This window comes from Hakea prostrata, chromosome 7 (genome assembly GCF_041222555.1).
Source record: "Hakea prostrata isolate BN-2017 chromosome 7, UWA_Hpros_2, whole genome shotgun sequence".
Taxonomy (NCBI): Eukaryota; Viridiplantae; Streptophyta; class Magnoliopsida; order Proteales; family Proteaceae; genus Hakea; species Hakea prostrata.
In genome coordinates, this window is record NC_142606.1 from 63867492 (window position 1) to 63890377 (window position 22886).

At 37.8% G+C, this 22886-nt stretch overlaps 2 protein-coding genes across 3 annotated transcripts; both read left to right on the forward strand.

Moving 5' to 3' along the window:
* Positions 1-295: 295 nt before the first annotated feature.
* On the forward strand, positions 296-3939 carry LOC149011672 (rhazimal reductase 1-like). The gene is made up of 4 exons (XM_089163820.1): positions 296-756; positions 837-1077; positions 1163-1342; positions 3347-3939. The coding sequence occupies exons 1-4, from the start codon at positions 446-448 to the stop codon at positions 3569-3571; spliced, it is 957 nt and encodes a 318-aa protein (XP_089019946.1). The 5' UTR covers positions 296-445; the 3' UTR covers positions 3572-3939.
* Positions 3940-19368: 15429 nt separating this feature from the next.
* On the forward strand, positions 19369-22576 carry LOC149011673 (UDP-rhamnose/UDP-galactose transporter 6-like). 2 transcript variants are annotated; one of them, XM_089163947.1, is made up of 6 exons: positions 19369-19566; positions 19697-19897; positions 20428-20612; positions 20707-20907; positions 21000-21161; positions 21910-22576. In XM_089163947.1, exons 2-6 carry the CDS (start codon positions 19768-19770, stop codon positions 22237-22239), a joined length of 1008 nt encoding a protein of 335 aa, XP_089020073.1. In that variant the 5' UTR covers positions 19369-19566; positions 19697-19767; the 3' UTR covers positions 22240-22576. The 2 variants fall into 2 exon arrangements, with proteins under 2 accessions (XP_089020073.1, XP_089020072.1); XM_089163946.1 differs by having other exon boundaries at positions 19462-19545.
* Positions 22577-22886: the final 310 nt, after the last annotated feature.

Below are 22886 nucleotides of genomic sequence, written 5' to 3' on the forward strand. Positions count from 1 at the left end.
GAGACGCATTAATGAGGTGCAGCTTAATATTTATTTTATTTTATTTTTTTGGGTAAGAAGTTTCAGCTTAATGAGGTATAGGGAAACGGTTTCGGTTCCTTTTCTGATAAAGTGCAGAGGAGTCCCTTTAGCAGGACACTGTTTTCCTTCTTTATGAGGTGCCGTGAAAGGGGTTGGTTTTGGGAAAGAAACTGAACGTACACATAGATGGTCCAAGCTCATAATAAAGCACATTAATGAAAGAGTACCAGACTGTTTTAATTAGGTGCAGTGAAACGGTTTCCTTCTTGATTTTGGTAAACCAAACCGATTTGGTTAGTTCATATGAAGGCAGAAAAGGATTCTCCAAATATCTATTCAATTCGATTGCATTCAGTTTCTGTTCGCAGTTCTGTCCAGTCAAAGAAAATTTTCCTTTCCCTCCAACTTTCAGTACTGCTTAACAATGGAGAGCGAAATGGTTCCTAGGGTAACCCTAAACTCTGGGCATAGAATGCCAATGACAGGCTTTGGAACAGCAACTTTTTCTATCCCTGAAAATCTCACTTCAATTCTACTCAATGCAATCAAGGTCGGATACCGGCACTTCGACACTGCTTCTTTCTATATGACTGAAGAGTTCATAGGGCAAGCGATAGGCCAAGCTCTTGAACAAAGCCTCATCGATAACCGTAGTGACATCTTTGTTACTTCCAAGCTATGGTGCTCAGATGCAGACCATGATCTTGTCCTTCCAGCACTCAAGAAAACACTTCAGTAATTTTCTTTACTTGTCTCTGATTCTTTATATAATCTATTTCTTTAATTATTTAGGTTTTCTTGTGTTGTAACAATAGGAAACTGGGACTGGATTATGTGGATCTCTATCTGGTGCACTGGCCGGTAAGGATGAAACAAGGATCTAGAATTCCTTTCCAGAAGGATGACATTCTTCCTTTTGATATGAAAGGGACATGGGAAGCCATGGAAGAGTGTTGCAGGCTGGGCTTAGCGAAGTCTATTGGTGTCAGCAACTTCTCAAGCAAGAAACTCTCCCAGCTTCTGTCATATGCCATCATCCCTCCGGCAGTGAATCAGGTATGAAATTCATATTAAAAGATGCACTTCTCTATGATAAAAATAGAAGTATATATGGAAGATTTAATGTTTATCGTTAAATCAGGTGGAAATGAGTACTGCATGGCAGCAGAAAAATCTGAGGAAGTTCTGTGATGAAAATGGAATTCATGTTAGTGCTTGGTCACCTTTGGGGGCAAATGGAGCTATTTGGGGTTCACCTGCAGTCATGAAGAGTCCAATCGTTGAAGAAATTGCCATGGCCAAGGGGAAAAGCATTGCCCAGGTATTTACCTAAGCAAAAGATGAGAAAGTTGAACTCTCCTATAGCTATAAATATCAGAAATAACTCTGGATGGGTGAGGTTTGGTGTTGTTTTTGGAAGGCCAGGCCCAAGATTGGGTTCTCAAGTTCAGCCCAGCCTGAGGCTGGGTTGGGATTTCTCAGACTCTCATTCTAGGCCCACCCCTGCTAGGTTTAGGGTTTGCCAAAGTATGAACCTGTTTTTAAAATTTTCATGTTGGTGTTAGGGCAAGAAGAAAATATTAAATTTTAGGAAAATTTTCAAGGATACCCTAAAATGAATTGGCAAAAAGCACATACAACCTAAAATATCAAATTTACAGAAACACCCAAAATGTCTATTAAATTTATACAATGGTACACTCTACTAGAAAATTTGGTTAAGTCATTATTAGGTAATCTCATAATTCTTAAATTGCTCACAACATCTTATAACTTTACAGTGTTGTCCTTAATGTCTTGCCAGTACTTTGGAAAATTTTATTTGTTATACTATATTTATTGTTATACTATATTTATAACAGATTTACTTCATAAAGTTCCTATGGGTCCTTAGTCCTTGATGGGTTGATGATAACATTATGGAGTAATTCTTTTTTCTGAATACAACATATTAAGAAAAAAATTCCGAAGTATAGGCAAGGAATTAAGGGTAATACTATAAAGTCAAAAGACATTAAGAGCAATTTAAGAATTATCAAATCATCTAATCATGACTTAAGGGCCTGTTTGGTTACATGAGAGTCTGGAGACTTCAAATATCTAGAGATTTCAAATCTATGGAATCACAATTCATGAAATTAATTGTTTGGTTGTGGAATGAAATCTGTGGGTTCATCCTAAAAGACTATTTGGTCGACGTGATTTTTGTGAAGTCGCAAATGCTTAGCGTTTTTATAGTCACAATGAAATCTCTGGATTTCACCTCATACCTATAAATCTATAGATTCACATTTTTAGTGTAAAAAGATGAATCTCTAGATTTCATGAATCCATATATTTTCACAACCAAACGGGTATAAATTTCAGATTCATGAATTCAGGATTTGAAATCTCTAGATTCATGTAACCAAACATACCCTAACGGAATTTGCTAACGAAAAGCATATCATTGTGCAAATGATAAGAGACATTTTTTATTGCCTCTGCTAATTTGATATATTCTTGGGGTGTTTGCTTTTCGCTATTCATTTTGGGGTGTCTTTGAAATATCCCTAAATTTTATCATAACTATTTCATGGGAATTGGGTCACCCTCACAAGATTTCCTTGATATATTGTATTCTTGTGGCAGGATTGATGATAATTTTATTAAGTAATTTAACTTTTTAAATATTGTATATCAAGGTAATTTTCCCAAAGTATAGGAAAAGGTTAATTTTAAAACACTGTGGCTGATAATAACTTTATGAAGTAAATGTTTTTTAAATACAAAATGGTTTTGACATTTGATTAGCTTCACTGTATGGTCCATTTAAATCATTTTATCAATATCATTACCTTACCATTTATCAAACATAATTACTATGTTATATTGATACTTACTCCATATTTATTTACTACAATATGTTACTGTGAGTGGCAATAATGACATATGCCATGAATATATTGGAACCCTAATTTGGAAAATGATCAAACTCATCAAGCTTTGTCATTATTTGGGTGAAACTGTCTCTAATAAGTCCAGGACTCTCTTGACACAGTTAAATTTATGATTATTTTATCTTTAAATTTAACTATATATATCTATAAAAGCATAAATTCATAAGTAGTCTTGGTCAATTTCCCTTATCTTGCGCACATGATTTAGTCTGGGTCATCTCAAGGCCAAACTATAGTTTTGGCCTAGCATAAGAACCTTGAACAAGATATTCCCAAGACCAAAAGAAATCTGTTGACCTTGTGCTAAGCCTACCCAAGCTTCAAGAGGCTTAACCAGCTCCTAAACAATTGCAATTTTTAATAAAATGGCATTAGCTATTTGGCAGGTCTCGTTGAGGTGGATATATCAACAAGGAGCAAGTCCAATTGTGAAGAGCTTCAATGAGGGGAGGATGAAAGAAAATCTCCAAATTTTTGACTGGGAACTTACGCAGGAAGAGCTGGATAAGATAAGCCAAATTCCACAGCAAAGGGGATACTCTGGGGAGGTGTTTGTTTCGCCAAACGGGTCTTACAAGTCTCTGGAGGAACTTTGGGATGAGGAGATCTGATAATGTAGTTAAAGATTTCTATTACTCCTCTAAGTTAAACAATATGGGTCTGCATGTAAAATAAATTATAACTTGAGATTCAGAACCTAGGAATCAATGGCATTTTGCTATGGGATCCTGACACAATCTGCAGATTAATTGGTGAACTAAAGAGTGGGTTTAGGTTTGCTTGGATTTCTCATAAATGGCGACATCTTATGATTTAGGGTTTTGGGAAAACATTGGGTTTTTTGGGAGCTTTTATCTGGTGGTTGATAAAAGGAAGGAAGAAGATTAGTGAAGGCATATATCCCCATCACCCACCTCTGAGTGGGTTCAAACCTAAAATAGGATGTGAAGTTATGGGTATTTTAGCTATCTTAACATGTTAGGGGCATTTTAGTCATATTCAGAAAAAAATACATTTTAAATTTCAATCATTAATTGATGATGGACCTAAACCGTGTCTAATAGAGCCTATGTATAAGGTTTACACACAAACCGTGTCTAATAGAGCCTACGTATAAGGTTTACACACCAGGGGGTGTTTCCCTGATATCAATATAAAATTGGGGGTGTGTATGTAAGAAATTCTTAAGTTTATGGAGTAACAATGAGGCCGAATATAAAGCTTTCTTGGTTGGCCTTCGGTTAGCAAAAGCTTTGGCTGCATCAAAGATAGTTGTTTACAGTGACTCTTAGCTTATCGTTAATCAAGTTCAAGGAGAGTTCGAGATGAAGGAGCCTAGATTGCGGAAGTATCAGGAAATGATACAAGTTTTGAAAAGAGAATTCAAAGAAGTCCAAGTCTTTTAGATTCTTAGAAAGGAGAACACTATTGCAAATGAGCTATCAAGGTTGGCAAATGCGAAGGAGAAGACCCTTGAGCCTTCGGTGTACATTGAGGAGCTGAGGCTTCTTGAGCACTAAAGGGAAGGAAGTATCATATGTAGAGAATGAACGATGATGGATGGACCTGATCATCGAATACATTCGGGACGACAAGTTGCCCGAAGACCCAATTAAAGGAGGCCAGACACACTAGGTTTTGAGCAACAAGGTTCACGATCAAGAATGGGAGATTATACCAAAGATCTTATGTTGGGCCATTGCTTAGGTGTTTGGGACCCAAAGGATCGTAGAGTGCCTTAGCACAAGTGCATGAAGGAATTTGTGAATCTCACATGGGAGGTCGAGCATTGGCACACAAAAGATACTTAGGCTCGGGATATATTGGCTGAAAATACAAGAAGAAGCTCTTGAGTATGTATGCCATTGTAAGAACTACCAAATTCATTCAACGGTGTCAAAGAGACTAGCTGCAACCTTGACGTCAATCCTTCACCGATCCTGTTCTCAATGAGGGGGATTGATCTCATGGGAAAAATCACCAAAGCTACTGATGGTCGAGAATACTTGATTGTGGCAATCGATTACTACACCAAATAAGTTGAAGCAATCCCACTGGCTACAATTACTAAGAAAAGGGTTGAGAGGTTCCTATTGGAGTTTATCATCCATAGATTTGGCATCCCGAAGGTTCTGGTTACCGATCATGGAATGCAGTTTGACAATCCACAATTCACCCAGTTCTGTGGACCTATATGATCGAGCATCAAATGTCTTTTGTAGCATACCCTCATAGAAATGGTCAAGTAGAGGTCACCAACCGAACTTTGCTAGATGGAATCAAGAAAATGTTGGAGTCTAACAAGGCCTTATGGGCAGAAGAACTCTTGAATGTCCTTTGGGCCTATCGAACAACTGTTTGACCACCAATGGGAGAAACATCCATTTAAATTGACCTACAAGTCAGAAGCTTTGGCTTTGGTAGAAGTAATAGTGGGGACTCTTTGAGAATGAAAGTTTGAAGAAAAAGCTAATGAGCAAGGATTGATAGATAGCTTGGATCTGTTGGATGAAGTCCAAACGAGAACCATTGCCCGAACTCAACACTATCAAAGGAACATTGCATCACACTATAATGCCCGAGTAAAGCTTCAACAGTATCGTTTGGGAGATTTAGTTCTCAGGAGCACCTTAGCTTCTGATCCATGTCACCAAAGAAAAATGGACCCTTTATAGGAAGGATCATACATGATCGTGAAACCATTGGGATTGAGAGCCTATAAGTTAAAGAATCCGACAATTGATCGAGAGCTAGACCGATCATGGAATGCGAGACACCTCAAAAAATTCTATCCTTAGTTGTTATCATATTTGAAATTTTGTGATGTATCCCGAATCAGATTTTCAATGCAATTCAAGTTTCAGAAACCAAACCTCATTTGAATGGGGGCAATATGGGGATAGTTGGAATTCAAAAGGCTTCAACTACACTCGAATGAGTCCTTCTAACACTTAGTGAATTTTTCAGGAAATTCCTAAGTAAAGACTTCGGTTACACTTGAATGAGTCCTTCAAACACTTAGTGATTTTTTAGGAAATTCCTAAGTGAAGGACTCATTCGGGCATAGCCAAAGCCTTTACTTAGGAATTTCTTGAAAAATTCACTAAGTGTTAAAAGAACTCATTTAGGCGCAGCCAAAGCCTTTACTTAGGAATTTCTTGAAAAATTCACTAAGTGTTAGAATGACTCATTTGGGCTTAATCGAAGCCTTTACTTAAGAATTTCCTGAAAAATTCACTAAGTGTTATAATGATTCATTTGGGAGTAACCGAAGCCTTTACTTAGGAATTCCTTGAAAAATTCACTAAGTGTTAGAAGGACTCATTCGGGCGTAACTGAAGCCTTTACGTAGGAATTTCTAGAAAAATTCACTAAGTGTTAGAAGGACTTATTCGGGCGTAGCTGATGCCTTTACTTAGGAATTTCCTGAAAAATTCACTAAGGCTACGTTTGTTTGCTGGAATATACTTGGGGTTTCACAAATGGGGTGGGAAAGTTGTACTTGTTTTCCACAAAATTCCAAATTTTGGCTTGTTTGGTTTCCTGGGGTGGGAAACTCACCCAACAACGCTTTCCACTGTGGAATCCTTGTCGAGGCTTATTTTTTCCGCCTTTTTTCCACCCCACGGCTTCTCAAAACCCCATGATTTTGGTGGGATTTTGAGGGGAAATGAGGGAGAGTTGAGAAGATTTGGTGGGAGCTACAGTGGGATGTGGGAGGTGAAGGTAAGAGATGACGGAGGAGGTGGAGGCAACAACAATGGTAGCGACTGGATGGCGACAGAAGTAGAGGAAAAACTAGCAGAGGCAAAGGCAAGATCCAGTAGTAGCAGCAGAGGCAAAGGTGAGATCCAGTAGCAGCGGCAGAGGCAAGGTGAGATCTAGTAACAATGGCAAAGGCAAAAGTGAGAACCAGTAGTAGAGGCAAAGGCGAGAACCAAATCAATGGCAGCAATTTTCCTCAACAGAAAACCAGTAGCAGTGGCATCGGAAAGTGAAGAGAACCAGTACGCGGCACAAAGAGAGTGAGAGACTAAGCACATGTACCACCACCACACACACAAAGAGAGAGAGAAATTGGGAGAGAGAGAAAGGAGCATACCCACCACCACCGCACGCAAAGAGAGAGAGAGAGAGAGAGAGAGAGAGAGAGAGAGAGAGAGAGAGAGAGAGAGAGAGAGAGAGAGAGAGAGAGAGAGAGAGAGAGAGAGAGCATACACCACTGCCACATAGAGAGAGGGAGAGAAATTGGGTTCACCCATTCAAAATTAATAACATTTTGTTTTTAAAAAAATGATAATATATCTTTCATCTAAAATACTTTTGCTATCCCATCCAACCAAACAAGTATTGGGGTGGAAAGTGCATTTACCCATTATTTTTCCACACTTTACTATCCTGTTCCCCACCCCCACTAACATATGGGACCCACAAGTACAACTTTCCCACCCCTTTTTTTCCAAGCAAACAAACGTAGCCTAAGTGTTAGAATGACTCATTCAGGTGTAGCTAAAGCCTTTACTTAGTAATTTCTTGAAATTTTCACTAAGTGTTAAAAGGACTCATTCGGGCATAACCGAAGCCTTTACTTATGAATTTCCTGAAAAATTCACATAGTGTTAGAAGGACTCATTTGTGAATAGCCGAAGCCTTTACTTAGGCATTTCTTGAAAAATTCACTAAGTATTAGAAGGACTCATTCAGGCGTAGCAAAGCCTTTACTTAGGAATTTCCTGAAAAATTCACTTGGTCAATTCTAAGCAAGTAAAGGCTTCGGCTACGCCCAAATAAGACCTCCTAACACAAAAAAATCTCATGAATTTTCTAAGTAGTAGAGGTCGGCTATACCCTAATGAGACCTCCTAATAAGGCTTTGGCTAAGCTCGAATGTGTCTTCTCAACACTTCGGCTATAAACCTGTGTTCTAACTACGCTCGATGATGGAAACAGTAACAAGTAATACAAATGTATAAACATGAATATACAAGTCTAAAGAGAAATATTTTTCTTATACAAGGGCCATAGGGGGCCAACCCTTACAAAAAGAAAAAATAAAATTACAAAAGGGAAAAACTAAACGCAGTCGATTAAAAAGAAAAAAAAAGAGAAAAAAAAAGGAAGTGAAAATTTTCATTGTTCAGCAAGAGGATCTTGGTTTAGGATTGGCTCGTCGAGAGGCAACTCGGCATTGTCTTCCACATCTTCTGGCTCGGGAGTAGTTGGGGGCTCCATCTCAAATAACCTTCCATGTTCGGGTTCACGGAGCGTGATCGGCCTTAGCAATGATCCATTCGGGAGCCTTCAACTTTAAATCCCCAAAGACCTCAACATTACAAACGTCTTCATGCAGCTCAATCAGGAAAGAAGGGTCCCTCCGAAGGATGGACCTCCAAACCTCATTCTAGCCATCCCGGTAGGCCATCGAGTTATAGCGTGCTAGCAATGAAGCGAAGGGCTTACTGTCTAGATATTTCTGAACACAAGCCTTCCTCACCGAAGGTGACAAGTTTTCGAGAGCCAAAGGAGTAGCAACCAATAGTCTGTCATGAAGGTTCTCTTTCTCCCTCACCAAGCTCTTGATCTTGGCATTTGAAGAAGAGAGAGCAACCCTCATTTGAGCGATCTCTTTCTCCAACTCTCAACCTTAGCTTTGGCCCCATCAGCTCCCCAACAACTTTGCTAAGCCTAGAGCCTTCTTCCTTCAGCTTGGAAACCTCTTGTTGCTTGGCTTCCACTTCACCTTCGCAGCACTTTGCCCAAGCGTTGAGACAGCCAACCCTCAACAAAGATTCCATGTGCCTATAGAAGTTCTCAGTGAGGACCCTACAACGAGACTGGGACCGTTAGAGTACAGAACAATATCAGATGAAAATGTCCATGGACTGGGCTCATCTCGGACATGAGTCCAAATCTCCGATCGGACATTCGGGCATTGACTACCCCCGCCACTCTTGTTTGGTGACAAGCCCAACCTTCAACTTCCGGGGGTGCCATCCCCCCTCTCGCTCTCCTCTTTGGCACATTGTTAGCCAACTCTTTCTTCCTTTTAGCCAAGTTGACATCGTCTTGAGTGGATTCAGTGATGTGAACTGGCTCTTTTCCCTTGGCAACGGGCTCTTGGAGAATCTCTTCAAAAGCCCTTTGGGGGCAGTTGGGACGTTGGCCTTTAGGACCAGAGAGTCCTCGAGCTCTTTATCCTTTCTTTTGGTTGGTCTTTTTCTCAAACCCTTGTTTAGCTGGCCTTATAACCTTCGGGTGTCTGGGAGGCATTGAAGACAAGAGGAGTTAGAACAACAGTATATATATATTCGACAAGTCGGAGGGTTCGTGAGCTCACCCGGGTCCAGGTCCACAGTTGAAGAACCGCCTCATACTCCATGGCAAGACCATGAATTTCCTGATGCAATCAGATGGCCTTGATTGTTCGGAAGGCCTTGTCCTCGGCAAGAGAGATTGGCAGAGGGAGATTCGCATGGGTGTAGGAGTTATGGCGGTTCCATGTGATCAGAAAATTGAGCTCAAAAGGGGGCGCTCGGCAAAATAAATACCAATGACTCCACCCCTTGTGATTTGATGGGCAAGTTCCTTTAGCAAGGATGCTGCCCGACCAACCTAACTCACATTTGGTATGTTTTGAGAAGAAGACCCAAGGGGGTTGGATTTACTGAAATAGTGAAATTTAGAAAATAGAGGAAGAGAAGGGGTTATCTGGAGGTCGAGACATAGCTTGATGAAACCTATAATATGCCTCCATCTATTCGGGGGGGAGCATACCGAGACAGAGGTCCCAATGATTGAGTATTTCAACAAAAAGAGGGATGTATAAAGGGAATCTCACCCCACTCTTCAGAGTGTCAACATAAATTGAGAACTCTTCGGGAGGATTCGAATTCACTCTCTCGTTCAGGTTGGGAACTCAAAGGAGATATGAGAAGGGAAGAGAGAAATTGGAAGAGATTTCCTCCACTTTCTTGTGACTAACGTGGGAGACATAGAAGGAAGGACCAATAGAAGGCCTTTTTGATGGTTGGGAACAGCCTAGCAATCGCTTGATGGGAAGCTTTATGCTTTCGAGAAGGGGAAGTAGAGATGGTCCTACCTCCAGCCACATTCCCTGGTTGTTCCCTAGGGTTTGAGTGAACGAAGGATAACCAACAATCAATGAACCTCTCATTTTTGTCACCCAACATCTCTATTGAGGTTGAAGGACAGGGTTGGTTTGCGGAATCATCTCCGTCAATTAGACAATCGACGGAGTCATCATTGGAGGTTCTACCACTACCCATTGAAAAAGGAAGAATAAACTAAAGTTTGGCTAAAAGAAGAAAGAGGACTAGAAACCTAAGTGACTTACAGAGACAGACCACGAACCCAAAAAGAAAAGAAATTGAGATAGAAGGAACAAAGATGAAGAACAGGAGACTTACTTGATTCTAAAATGAGTTGCGTAAAGAGATCTAGAAGTTGCAAATTGGAGCGGAAATACTTGCGGTTTCGAAAACTTGCAGAGAGCTTCAATCATAGGAAAGTTAGCGAAATGGAAGTGAAAAATTGGAACTTGGGTAAATGAAGGGGTGTAAATAAGTACAAATCAAGGTTTAGACGAACAAGATTAATCTTAATCCACAAACAAGAATGAATGACATGGTTCGGTTGAAAGAAATCAACGAACAAGATTAGCCGAGAATCAACAATGGAAGAGCACTGGTGGTTAGAGCTTAAGAAGGTAATGATGATAGCGCCCTCCAAGCACCACGTGGCACACACAACATCAGGTAACAAAAAGTACATATGGCTCGAGAACATATCATTGTGCATAGGCACAGACAAAGTAATAAATGCAACCCTTGGAGAATGAAGACGTTTGGCCTTTTGTCTATCATGTGATGATCATAATCTAGAAAGGGACATTCCAAGTCATCGGTTGTTTCATCCCGATCACTCAATCTGGGGGGGCTCATGATGAGGGAAAAATAGCACTGGACCGGTTTCTCCCACGATTGGGTCTGTAACCCCAATGAGTAATGTAAGGGTGAAGGAACCTTAACAATTACAAGAGACAAGATCCCGTGGAATTCGGGATACAAGATCGGGCCACAAAAGGTAACTACCACCAACTCTGAAAGAAGGGTAAAAACCCTAGGGTCGAATGGTTACCAGAAGGGAGCATGAATGTATCTGATGGTTGAGAATGTCAGGTAAAATATATATAAACTAAAGGATCGCACATGATGAAGGTAATTGAATCGTTTCCCTCCATTAATTCATTCAATTAAAGCTTTGCACCAAGCTAGAGCTCTGTGGTGTTCCAATTGCTGATTTAACCTTCAAAGGTGGCTACCCGACAGCGCGGTCAACTCACATCTGACCTCTATTTTGCAAGAATGTGAAGGCTAAAAAATATTTGGACACATCACCCTCTACTCCCATGGAGGTTGCTAGCACATCGTCGTCTTCAAATGATGCCCATGCATTAACTTCTCCTCACTCCAACGGAACTCACACTCACTTCTTTAGTAAATATTTCTTCGATTCTTTGCAGGTTTTTAGTCTCGTCTTCCAAAGTGATTCTTCATGCTCAGGAATTTCCACACTTAATTGTGATTTTGTTTCCTTCAGTATTCTTGCAATTTGTGTGAAATTGCTTTTTCATGCTTAGAACTTCAACGAAATATGCGTATTTCTCTTATTTTGAAATTGCTATTTTGATCCTTTCTAGATCTTGCTATATGTCCTCGTAGGTTATTCTTCATACTTAGGAATTTCCGAAAAGAACTATGTGTATTTTATTCAGCTTTGGTCAGTTGAATACATCGAACTCAACATAAATTCCAACCAATTTGGGGTTCTCTAGTCGGGGGAGACAATAACATGAAGGTCTAAACTAGGGTTTTCTCATGGTCGCCGCTTAAATGGTGTTTTCCGCCGGTATTTTGCTTCAGCCACGCTAGGTCTTGGGTCTTTCATCCAAGGTTACCGACGATTTCCATGAATGAGAGTGAGTTTCTTAAAATCTCAACATCAATTCTTCATATAAGTGTATAACCCAAGTCAGGGACTTTTTCTTATAAATTTGATATACATTAAGTTCAAAGAAGTAAAATAAAATTTATTTATTTACACTTAAGTCCCCATATTTTTATTTACAACCGTTGGTTTTCCTATTGTGTACGTGGTCAAATCGTAATCATTGGTTGCAGGCACCGAAGGCTGCCACAAATAAAAATCCCGTTTTGAGAGGCAAATGAATTAGAACTGCATCTATTCTCTTCTTCGAAATGATAACTGACATCGTTTCTGCCGTGGATGTAAAGGGGAGGGGGCGGGAAATAAAAATCTGTTTTACTTCAGTGTTATTCATTTTGGTTGTGTTTGCCATTGATTAATTTCAGGCCCCAAAACTTACACTTTTGTGATCCTTACTTTTCATTGGTGACTCCCCATCAGGAAAGTCGTGATTAAACATCACCCCCACCTTCTGAAAACTCATTATAAACCATTGTTATTTGAATTTTCGGGTAATGTGGTTTAGTCATTCCGAATCATCATTATGAAAAATATTTGGTTAATATCTACTTAGCTGGCGGGTCATGCTATAGTTGGGTGCTTACATATCATGGGGTCAATTATCAATAAAACGACTTGCTGTGATGGGTAAACTGGGACCACGGTCAGTCAGGTTAGGTACATGTACGAGCCCATCGGTCATGGAGAAAACTTGTTTTTCGTATTTTAAAATAAAGCTACATAAATGTCTTTTGATTTTCTTAAAAAATATCTTTTTAATAGTAAATAATTACATTCACACTTCTTTGAAAATTATTGTATTACACTCTGTTTGTTTGCAGGGTAAAAAGGGGTGGAAAAGTTGTTTTGGATTACCACAAAATCTCGAATATTTACCTGTTTGGTTGCCTAGGATGGGAAACTCATTCGACAATTTTGGCCACCGTGAAATCCTGTCGAGGCTCATTTTTCCCACCCCAGGCCCTCTCAAAACACGATTTTAATGGGATTTTGAAGGGAAAATGAGGGAGAGTTGAGAAGACTGGCGGGAGATCTGCAACTTTGGCGGGAGCTTCGGTGGAGATAGAAGATGACGGTGGAAGTGGCTAGCGGCAGAGGCAGAGCAGAGAGAGAGCAGAGTGGAGAGAGAGAGCAGAGAGCACAGAGAGAGCAGAGTGCAGAGAGAGAAAGAGAGAGAGAGCAGAGAGAGAGCACAGTGCAGAGAGAGAGAGAGAGAGAGAGAGAGAGAGAGAGAGAGAGAGAGAGAGAGCGCAGTGAGAGAGAGAAAGCACAGACCTGGGATTTACTCGGAGCACCGCCTTCACTGGGATTTACTCGGAGCACCGCCTTGCTCAAACCCTCAGACCACCGCCCATCAGAGCACTTTACCTTTACACGATATACATATACCACCACCCGCACAGGGAGAGAGAAGAACATATTGGAAAAAATAAAAAATAAATAATGATAATTATCTTTAATTTAAAATACTATTACAACCTCACCCCATCCAACAAAACAAGGATTGAAGCTGGAAAAATGTATTTACCCATTACTTTTCCACACTTTACTATCCTTGTTTCCCACCCCACTAACATATGGACCCACAAGTACAACTTTCCCACCCATTTTTTTCCAGCAAACAAACGCAGCCTTAGTGACGTCCTTTTTTGTCTACTACATGTTGCTTAAAAAATAAGAGAAGGCATTTTTATTGTTGTTGAATATTCCCAGAAAAATTACGTGATTAGCTAATTTTAGGTTTTTTTTTACAGAATTAATCATTCAATGTTTCACTTAATAAAACTAGGTAAAACTAAGTTTGAATTTATAAAACTAATCAAAATAGTGATTTTTCATCTTTTTTGATATTTTTACTCATAAAATTGACCATACCTATATATGATTGAAAATGTCCAAAGGGTATGAAAAATTAGTGACTTTTTTCCTTTTGAACAAAATAGTAATTATTTTCTCTTCAATGTGGTTAGTTTTAAGGGTTAAAAATGCCCAAAAAATAAAAAAATAATATTTTGGTTAATATTGTAAATCCAAACTCATTTTAGTTAGTTTTATTAAGTGAAATATTGAGTGGTTACTTTTGTAAAAGAAAACTTAAAAAGCAACTAATCACGAACTTCTTACAATTGACAACAAATTCAAAAATAAATAAATAAAATCAGTTATAATTGTTTATCATCTTCTCCTCTTCTCAGTCTTTTTTTTTTAAATTAAGTCAAAGGGGTTTGACGCAAAGAAGGATAATTTGGAGATTTTGAAAATACAATAAATATTGAACCATCGATTAATTCTATTATTCTAATAGTAGAGGTGCGTCTAATTTATAATTTGAAACATAGGGTAAATTTTAAAGACTATATAATGTAATTGTTTGCAAATTCAAGAGGTGTGTATGCAATTTCTACTTCAAAATAAATAATCTCAATGACAATGGACCTGAACCATCAACGAGTAGGATCTAGATCCCTTAGAGATGAGCCCCATATCTCCATGAAAAGTGAAGATTGTGGATGTGTTTCAAGCACAGTGATAGTTACTTCTTATGTAGAGACAGTAAGTTTAAGAAGGTCATGGATTTAAACATCTGTCTTTCCATACCTCCTCTCTCCCTCCATGGCTAGGTTTATGAGCTCCCACTCCTTATAACTAGTTTTATGATGACTTAAAAAAAAACTAAACCCGAATGTTGTCTGATCTTTTGTAAAAGCTTTGATGTATGGGGGGAAAATTCAGACCCCTAAGAAGTTCAAGCTCATAATTCCTAATGTATATGTTAATGGGCGTCGAAAATGTTAGTCAGTCTGCAGTGGGATCTCTTCTTAGTTGGCTTATTTGCGGAGACCTCAACGATGTGCACAAGAATAAGGTGTTTAAGGCTAGCCCTATAGTCTTTCTCCTTCCCAAAATTTTCCAAATGATTCAAGACCTGAACAAAAAGAGACTCTACAAACAAAGCTTTCCGACTCGGCCTTAAGAAATATCCTTTGGATTATTGGGACCTAAGTCTATGTCAAATTGTCAACTAAATAATGGTGGTGGAAGAAAACTAGATCGTTCAACTTCTAGTTGTAAATCTTAAGCATTATTAATTTGTTATTTAATGACACCTTTGGCTCTCTCCAATGTTCACGACTTTCTATTAAGTACTTTATTATTTATATTACTTCTATTTGAATATTTTGGAAATTTTAAAGCAGCAAAAGTGTATTATTGCAAGGAAAGTAGGAAACTAATAACAATTTTGTAAGTTCTTAAAACATTAATAATAAGTGAGGCATAAATATAGCTGAATGGTTGTGTAAATAAATCCTACCATTAAATGTATTGAATTAAATCTGAACCGTTTATGATGGGCGACTCAAATTTAATTTCACCAAATTTAATGGTAGGATTTCTAGAACAATTCAGCTAAGCAATTTACACGGCTGTTTAGACCACTACCTTCCCAGTAATAATTAGGATAAAGGTAGGTTGGATGATCTACTAGCCTATGTTTTGCTTGGAAACCGATGCTTTTGAACTACAGTGGACAAGTCAACATTGGGAGTCCCCAACTTTCTCTCATTTATTAATTTTTTTTAAATGAGTGGACTTGAAAAAGTTTCCCATGTAATTAAATGGTGCAATGACAAAATGGAAGATATTATATCATGCCAGAAAATTGATCCTTACGCTAAACATTAAGCACAAGTTTAAATTTTCATTTCCTGTGAGTAGAGGGTTGTGCTTATCAAGTAATTTGATTGATTATTATGAGGTCACTCAATTGATAATGATTAATATATTTTAATAAAAATGTCATGTATTCAACTTTCTTTGATGATATATGTAATATCCCAGCTTCTATATATAATAAACACTCTTGTATAGGAAGGGGTGGATTGGGGCTGGAGGCCATGGCCCTACTGATTTAAAAAAAATTATATTAATTTCCTAAATATTTTCAGTTTTTATGTAAATTTCCTTAATTTTTTCTAATGTTTTCTCTTCTTAGATGTAAAATATCACTATTTGGCCCCTCCTAATATTGAGAACAATTTTTTAAGATAAAATAATAAAAATATATGTTACTAACTCCTAAATCCCAAGGTATTCTCCCCTCTATTCTCTCTCATTTTTTTCGTCCTATTTATTCTCTCATCTTCACATAAACATACGGTTAAAGGAAATTTTTGAAAAAAAATCTTATTACGCATTCAAAATTTCATTCCTAATTAGAAACTAACTCCCCAATCCCTATATTCTCTCCTATCTCCTTTCTCTTTCCTCCCCTCTCATCTTTCATCTTTCATCTTTCTTCTTTTCTTTTCTTTTCTTTTTCTTTCTTTCTTTTCTTTTTTATTTATTTATTTTTTTTTATTCCTTTTTTATTAGGCGTGGGGCTGTGGGCTAAAGAAAATTTGAAAAAAAAAATCTCTACAATTAGGTATTCTTTTTCTTTCTCAATTTATATTTGGTCTACAATTTTTGTTATTTGATTTTATATTGTAAATAAAATGTCCATGGTTAGTAAAGTAGCTAACTACCATTGGTTTGCATATCTTGCCTGAAAAGAAAAAATTGGTTTGCATTTCCTACTAAAGAAAATTTTGATTTGTGTTTAACTTTTTAGGGGTGGTCATATGTATATTTTTTTGTATTGTGGCTTTAATTTACCTATATTTGTCGGAAAAAATTTCATTATCAATAATTTATCTATTTTTACAAAAATGTGTCGGTCCCACAAAATATATGTAAGCCTATTCCTTAATATAATAACATAATTTATAAGTAGCCTCTCATTAAATTTTATAAGGGCTCACACAATATACGTAGCAAAAAAGTATTAGTGCTTCCCCAACGGGAATGTTATCTTAAAGAAAGTGGAAAAAGTAAAAAAGTGTTAGTGCTTTCCCAACGGGAATGTTATCTTAAAAAAAGGGGAAAAAGAAGAAGAAGAAGAAGAAATGAGTGATTTGATTGTAGAATCTTGCATGGTTTTATATTTACTGTCTAAGATTTAATGTAATAAATACTCAAAAGTTTAGAGAGTATACAAAGAAATATAGATAAGAAAATATAAAGGATATACAAGGAAATGTATCTTGTCAAAGATGTGATTGAAATGTATACGGTGAGTTGGATTAACTCTTATAATTAAATCTGGAGATAAATTGAAATACATATGATAAGATTAATGTATCCAAAAGAAATGGTCGAAATACATATGGTAAAACTTTGCTACTTACTTGGGAGAGAAGCTCACCTTAGATCTATCTAGGATCATTGTTCTCTACTTTCACACATAGAGCATCCTGACTCCAACATGATAAATTTATTTATTCAACTCACGATTACCATGCTATCTATCTTCCATATATATATATATATATATTGGCTTGGGGCCCCCCCCCGGCGCTTTCAAACAAGAAGTTATGTAAGTCTCAAAAACCTTGATCTTATTATACGTCTTTGGATTCAAAGTTTTGACCATAAGAGTTGGTTAAGGTTGAAATATTCAACTGGGTTTGACTCAAGTCACTCATCTTTATCATTTTATAGGAGATTTTTGATGAAGAAAAGCAATAATACGGAATTATGAATTGTTTGATTGTTTTGTGGTGAAAGCTAGGGTTTTAAAACCCCCTACAAGCCAAACCATATTGTATACATAGTTTTAAGTACCCTTGAGAGCCGTTCTTGTACAAGAACAAGTTCCAAATCCAAATCCTCACACCTCCCCACCCCCCACCCCCTTCTTTTTTGTTTCACTAATACTTTTCAAAGTTGGAATCCTCCACCTGCAATGGTAGAAGATCATGCTTCCTTCACACTTCTCCATTAAGGTTTAAAGTATCTCACAATACTAGTTAATACATATTCAAATTGTATACAACTAATATGTTACATATCGATACGCCTCTCTATTGGATTGCACTAAAATACATTAGCCAATACGATACACAATCTGATACAAAACGACATGTCTTTTAAAATCTCCTTAACAGTATGATATTCAATACTAGTACTTTAAACTTTGCCCTCCACCACATGTTTAGCAAGAATCTTATTATTATTATTTTTATTTTTTTTTATTTTTATCTATTTTGTTAATGTTCAGAAGTAGGTCCCCCTTTTAAGTAGACTTGTAAATAGATAGCTGAAATCGCCTCTTGAATTAGCATTTGTATTCGTTTAAGGGTGTCTATATCCAAAAATTTTCTTATCGGAAAATATCCGTATCCGTCCGCTAAGCAACCGATTCGGATTCAGATAATTGTTTATCAAATCGAATAATATCCAGATAGAGTTAAGTATTCAACATTTTTTTCCTCTAAAAATGTATGATAATCAGATTTAGAAACCGGTAATTAGTAATCGGAAATTATTCGATTGGAATAAAATATTAAATATTTTTCTCTAGAAAAGGGGTTAATAATCATATTCGGATAGTTTATTGGATAATCGATAAGTTCTAAATTCAAATTCGGATACTAGTGTATCCAAGTCGAATCCGATCTGTTTACAGGTCTACTCTTAAGAGTATCGGTTGGAGGAATATGAAAAAGCATAATCTTTGCAGATAAAGGATTCATATACTTTTTCAAAGTAATTGGACAGAATGCTTTTTTTTTTTTTGGTCAAAGGACAGAATGCTTGACCATTAAAGAATCCCGGTTGGACCATTTAGTCCATTGTCATTGGGCCGGAGCACCGAATGCCCTTCCGCATTGTACGGCAAACCGGATAATCGGATATCCGTCCCCATGTGGGGGTGGAGTAGCACCAACCCCATACATGCATCTGATTGGCACGTAAAATGCTTTCTGACAATTTTGATTTTCTCCCCGTCTCTCTCGGAAGTACCCTTGGACTTTCCAAGTTCTGAACTTCACACCTGGCTCTGTCTTTTTTATTTTTTATTTTTTTTCTTCTTCTTGTATTAAGATCCAAAGTTTCGGTTCTAAATTCTGATAAAGTCAAAATGGACCCACATAACCCAACTTAAATATCAATATATTTGAACACACTCGCTCCTGGCCGTCTGATTAGAATTTGAAGCTGGAAGAGGAGGAATACTAACGTACACACGACTCAAATGTATCGATTTATAACTACCACTTAACTGGAGAGGTTTTCATCCGGTTGTACTCTTCGGCTGCTCCGTCCGGCCTCGCCAACTCTCTTTATGAGTTTCGGCAGCCTTTACCTTCTCTCCTTTAAAGTTGTAAGTCTGCGTTTGGTGACACTTCTGCTTCGCGAGTTGTTTTCGAGTTAAAACCGTTTTTGGTGCTGTGGGGACTGGAGAGAGAGAGAGAGAGAGAGAGAGAGAGAGAGTCAGAGAGAGCTCTTGTTCGTATTATAAATTTGTAATAGCGATTCGAGACGTGAGAGTGAGGTTTAGCAGAGAAAGCGGAGCATCACCACGACGAAGACCTGTTGGAGTTGCTTTTCTTCGTTTACGAAGATAATCAAGCGCCAGCTTGCTGCTGGATCTCAGCTTCTTTCTCCGCATTTTGGAATTCAGGAACCCTAATTCTGTTATTGGATCTCAGATCGGTTCCAACGTGCCGTTCAGGTTTGTTTCCATTCGATCCAGGTGATGTTTTTGTTTTCTAGTCCAGTGGTGAGAAGTGATTCTGCATTGATTAAAGATCTAATGATTCAATGGAGTTTCTGATTTCGTAATTCTGTCTCTAAATTGCCTTAATTTTACTTGTTCATGTCAGATGTATTCGCTGGAATACTAGAAATTCGTTTATGGATAGAAGCGAAAGATAAATACTACGAGTTGAGGAAAATGGCCCCATCGAGCAAGTCTGATCAGAAGGCTGCTCTAGATGCAGCTTCATGGATGTTCAATGTCGTCACTTCCGTCGGGATTATCATCGTCAACAAAGCATTGATGGCTAAATACGGCTTCAGCTTTGGTAGACTTCTTGAACTCTCTCTGTTTGAAAATTCAATTGCTCTGTTTCATCCTTGTCTCCTTGATGTATCAAGAAATTTTGTTGGTTTAGGAAGTTGAATTCTTAAGTTCTCATGATGATGTTGTCAAGTTACGTATCTACTGATATACAGAGTTACTGGAATGGCCGAAAAATTCATTTAATTGTATAGCTGAAAAGTGATATTATTGATTGCAATACTTTTTCATGCCTTATCTGCTTCCGTTATGTTTGTTTTTCGAGTTCAATCTTCTCCTTTTATATCCTAAAGTTTCTATTGTTTACTCATGGATGTGTTGTCCTAAGACTTTCCCTTCAACCCTCCCCCTGCACCTTTTATTATTCTGAGTAGTGACTTATCAAATGTTTTCCTTGGATTCTTGTTACGGAACCATTTTTTACTGGTTCAAACCATGGATGATTCTGTTTTACCTTTTGTTATCTGACTCAAACTTTAGATGTTATTTTCTGTTACTAGACCTGAATTGGTGGCTTTTTGTGTTCTCCTGCAGCCACAACGTTAACTGGTTTGCACTTTGCTACCACCACCTTGATGACTCTTATTCTCCGGTGGCTAGGGTATATCCAGCCCTCTCATCTACCTTTACCGGATCTTCTGAAATTTACCTTGTTTGCCAACTTCTCCATTGTTGGAATGAACGTGAGTCTAATGTGGAATTCTGTGGGCTTTTATCAGGTTAGTTCGTCTAAATCACAATTTTCATACTGTTTGTTAATTTGAATTGTTGAAATTTGCCACCTGAATTATGTTGTGAATAAAAATATTTTAGATTGCAAAGTTGAGTATGATCCCCGTATCCTGCCTTCTTGAAGTTGTCTTGGACAAGATTCGATACTCTAGAGATACAAAGCTTAGCATAGCTGTGGTTCTACTGGGTGTTGGAGTGTGCACTGTTACTGATGTGAGTGTTAATACTAAAGGCTTCGTTGCTGCCTTTGTGGCAGTGTGGAGCACTGCTCTGCAACAGTATGTAAGTTGTTGATAAAAAATCTCTTCTACATGTAAACACTTGAAATATAATTTATAATTCTGTCTTCTGATCTGCTTATATTGTCTCTCCAGTATGTGCATTTCCTCCAAAGGAAGTATTCACTAGGATCTTTCAACCTGCTAGGCCACACTGCACCAGTTCAGGCTGGTACACTGCTGCTGTTGGGGCCATTTCTGGATTACTGGTTGACAAACAAAAGAGTTGACAACTATGACTATAATTTTATTTCTACAGTAAGTACCAAAAATTTGTTACAGTTAATGACTTGTGAATCTGAATCTTGTAAAAAGTTTTAATTGTCAAATTTATCTTTGCCACTGTGTTTTAGGATGCTTCTTTTGATTTTGTTTTTATATATAAGTTATGTGAGGATGTGTTTCAATGTGGATCTTATTGGTTGTAATGCAACCGATGCCCATAATTCTTGGATTCAGTTACATTTCCATGTGCCAAGCAAATCAGAAATAGCTTCGAACTCAGTGTTGGACTTCATAAATGAATTATCTTTAGCTTCAAAATTACCATGAGGATAACATTTCATATTCTAAATACTATGTTAGATACCCTTCTGAGTGCAGGCAAGAATCAGGGTTTAACTTATAGAGTTTTAGTCGTTCCCGGTTGGGAGTTCAGCCAACCATTCGATTTTGGAGGCATATGATACCAAATTACTCAGATTGTGCATCTCTGGGTTGCTATTGTTTTTGGTGTACTAATTATGCCATTTATTGCTCATTTATAAATGAATTGGTGATTGTGTTCCCCCCCTTTTGGTTGTTCTGTTGTGCCCATTCAGTATACATGTATGCTTGCTTACATATTAGGGCATGATGTGACATGCTATATAATCTATTTGATTATTCATATGTATTGGCTATTTTTACTGCTACAGAACACCTAGATATGCTTGTATGTATGGATATCTTACTCTATGTCAATTGCTTCTAGTGCTTGACGCAAACATTTTGCTTGTCTATGCAGGCTTTCATTATGTTGTCATGTAGCATTGCAGTAGGGACCAATCTAAGCCAATTCATCTGCATTGGCAGATTCACAGCCGTGTCATTCCAAGTACTTGGCCACATGAAGACAATACTTGTTTTGATATTGGGATTCATCTTCTTTGGCAAAGAAGGCCTGAATTTACAAGTTGTACTCGGTATGTTCATAGCAGTGGTGGGTATGATCTGGTATGGTAATGCATCATCCAAGCCAGGAGGAAAAGAGCGTCGAACTCATCCGACACCTAACAATCGACCACAAAAACTTGGTGGGATGTCTGAGGATACTGAACTTGATGAGAAGGTCTAGAGTTAACAGAATATGATTTACCTGATGCCTGTAACTTGATTGATGTTAAGGTTAGAGCCTCTGTTTCATCTCCTTTTTTTTTCTTCCCTTTTGATTTTGGCTCACCATTTTCTTTCGTTGATCTTGTATTTGTTCAAGGGAATGAGAAAGGGAATGAGTACTCAAAGGAAGCAACTTCCCTACTAATTCCTTTTGTTAAAATCATTATTTATAGTAATTTATTTTCTTCCACAATTTCAAACCATCACCTGTTTCTGCATCTAACTCCCCATTCCAAAAAGAGGGATTGTTATCATCTGTTTGGATTAGTGGACGATGGGAAGAAATAACTCAGCTTTCTCCAAAAAGAGGGATTGTTATCATCTCTTTGGTTCCTCTTTTTTTTGTTTTGGGGGGGGGGGGGGGGGGGTGTTGATTCCAGTAGATGAGGATTGGTAATTTTTTTTTGAAAAGGTAGCTGTATGTATATTACTTAAAGAATAATATTTCCACAAGGTAAGGCAAATAGAAGCCGCCCCATGTCATACCTTCCAAAAGAGCCGTAATCCCACTGTGAGAGAACGAGATCTAAAATGTGTATTTCTCAATGAGAATGAAAGTATGTACAAGGAGACTATTTATAATAAACCCATACATAAGATGAGAAG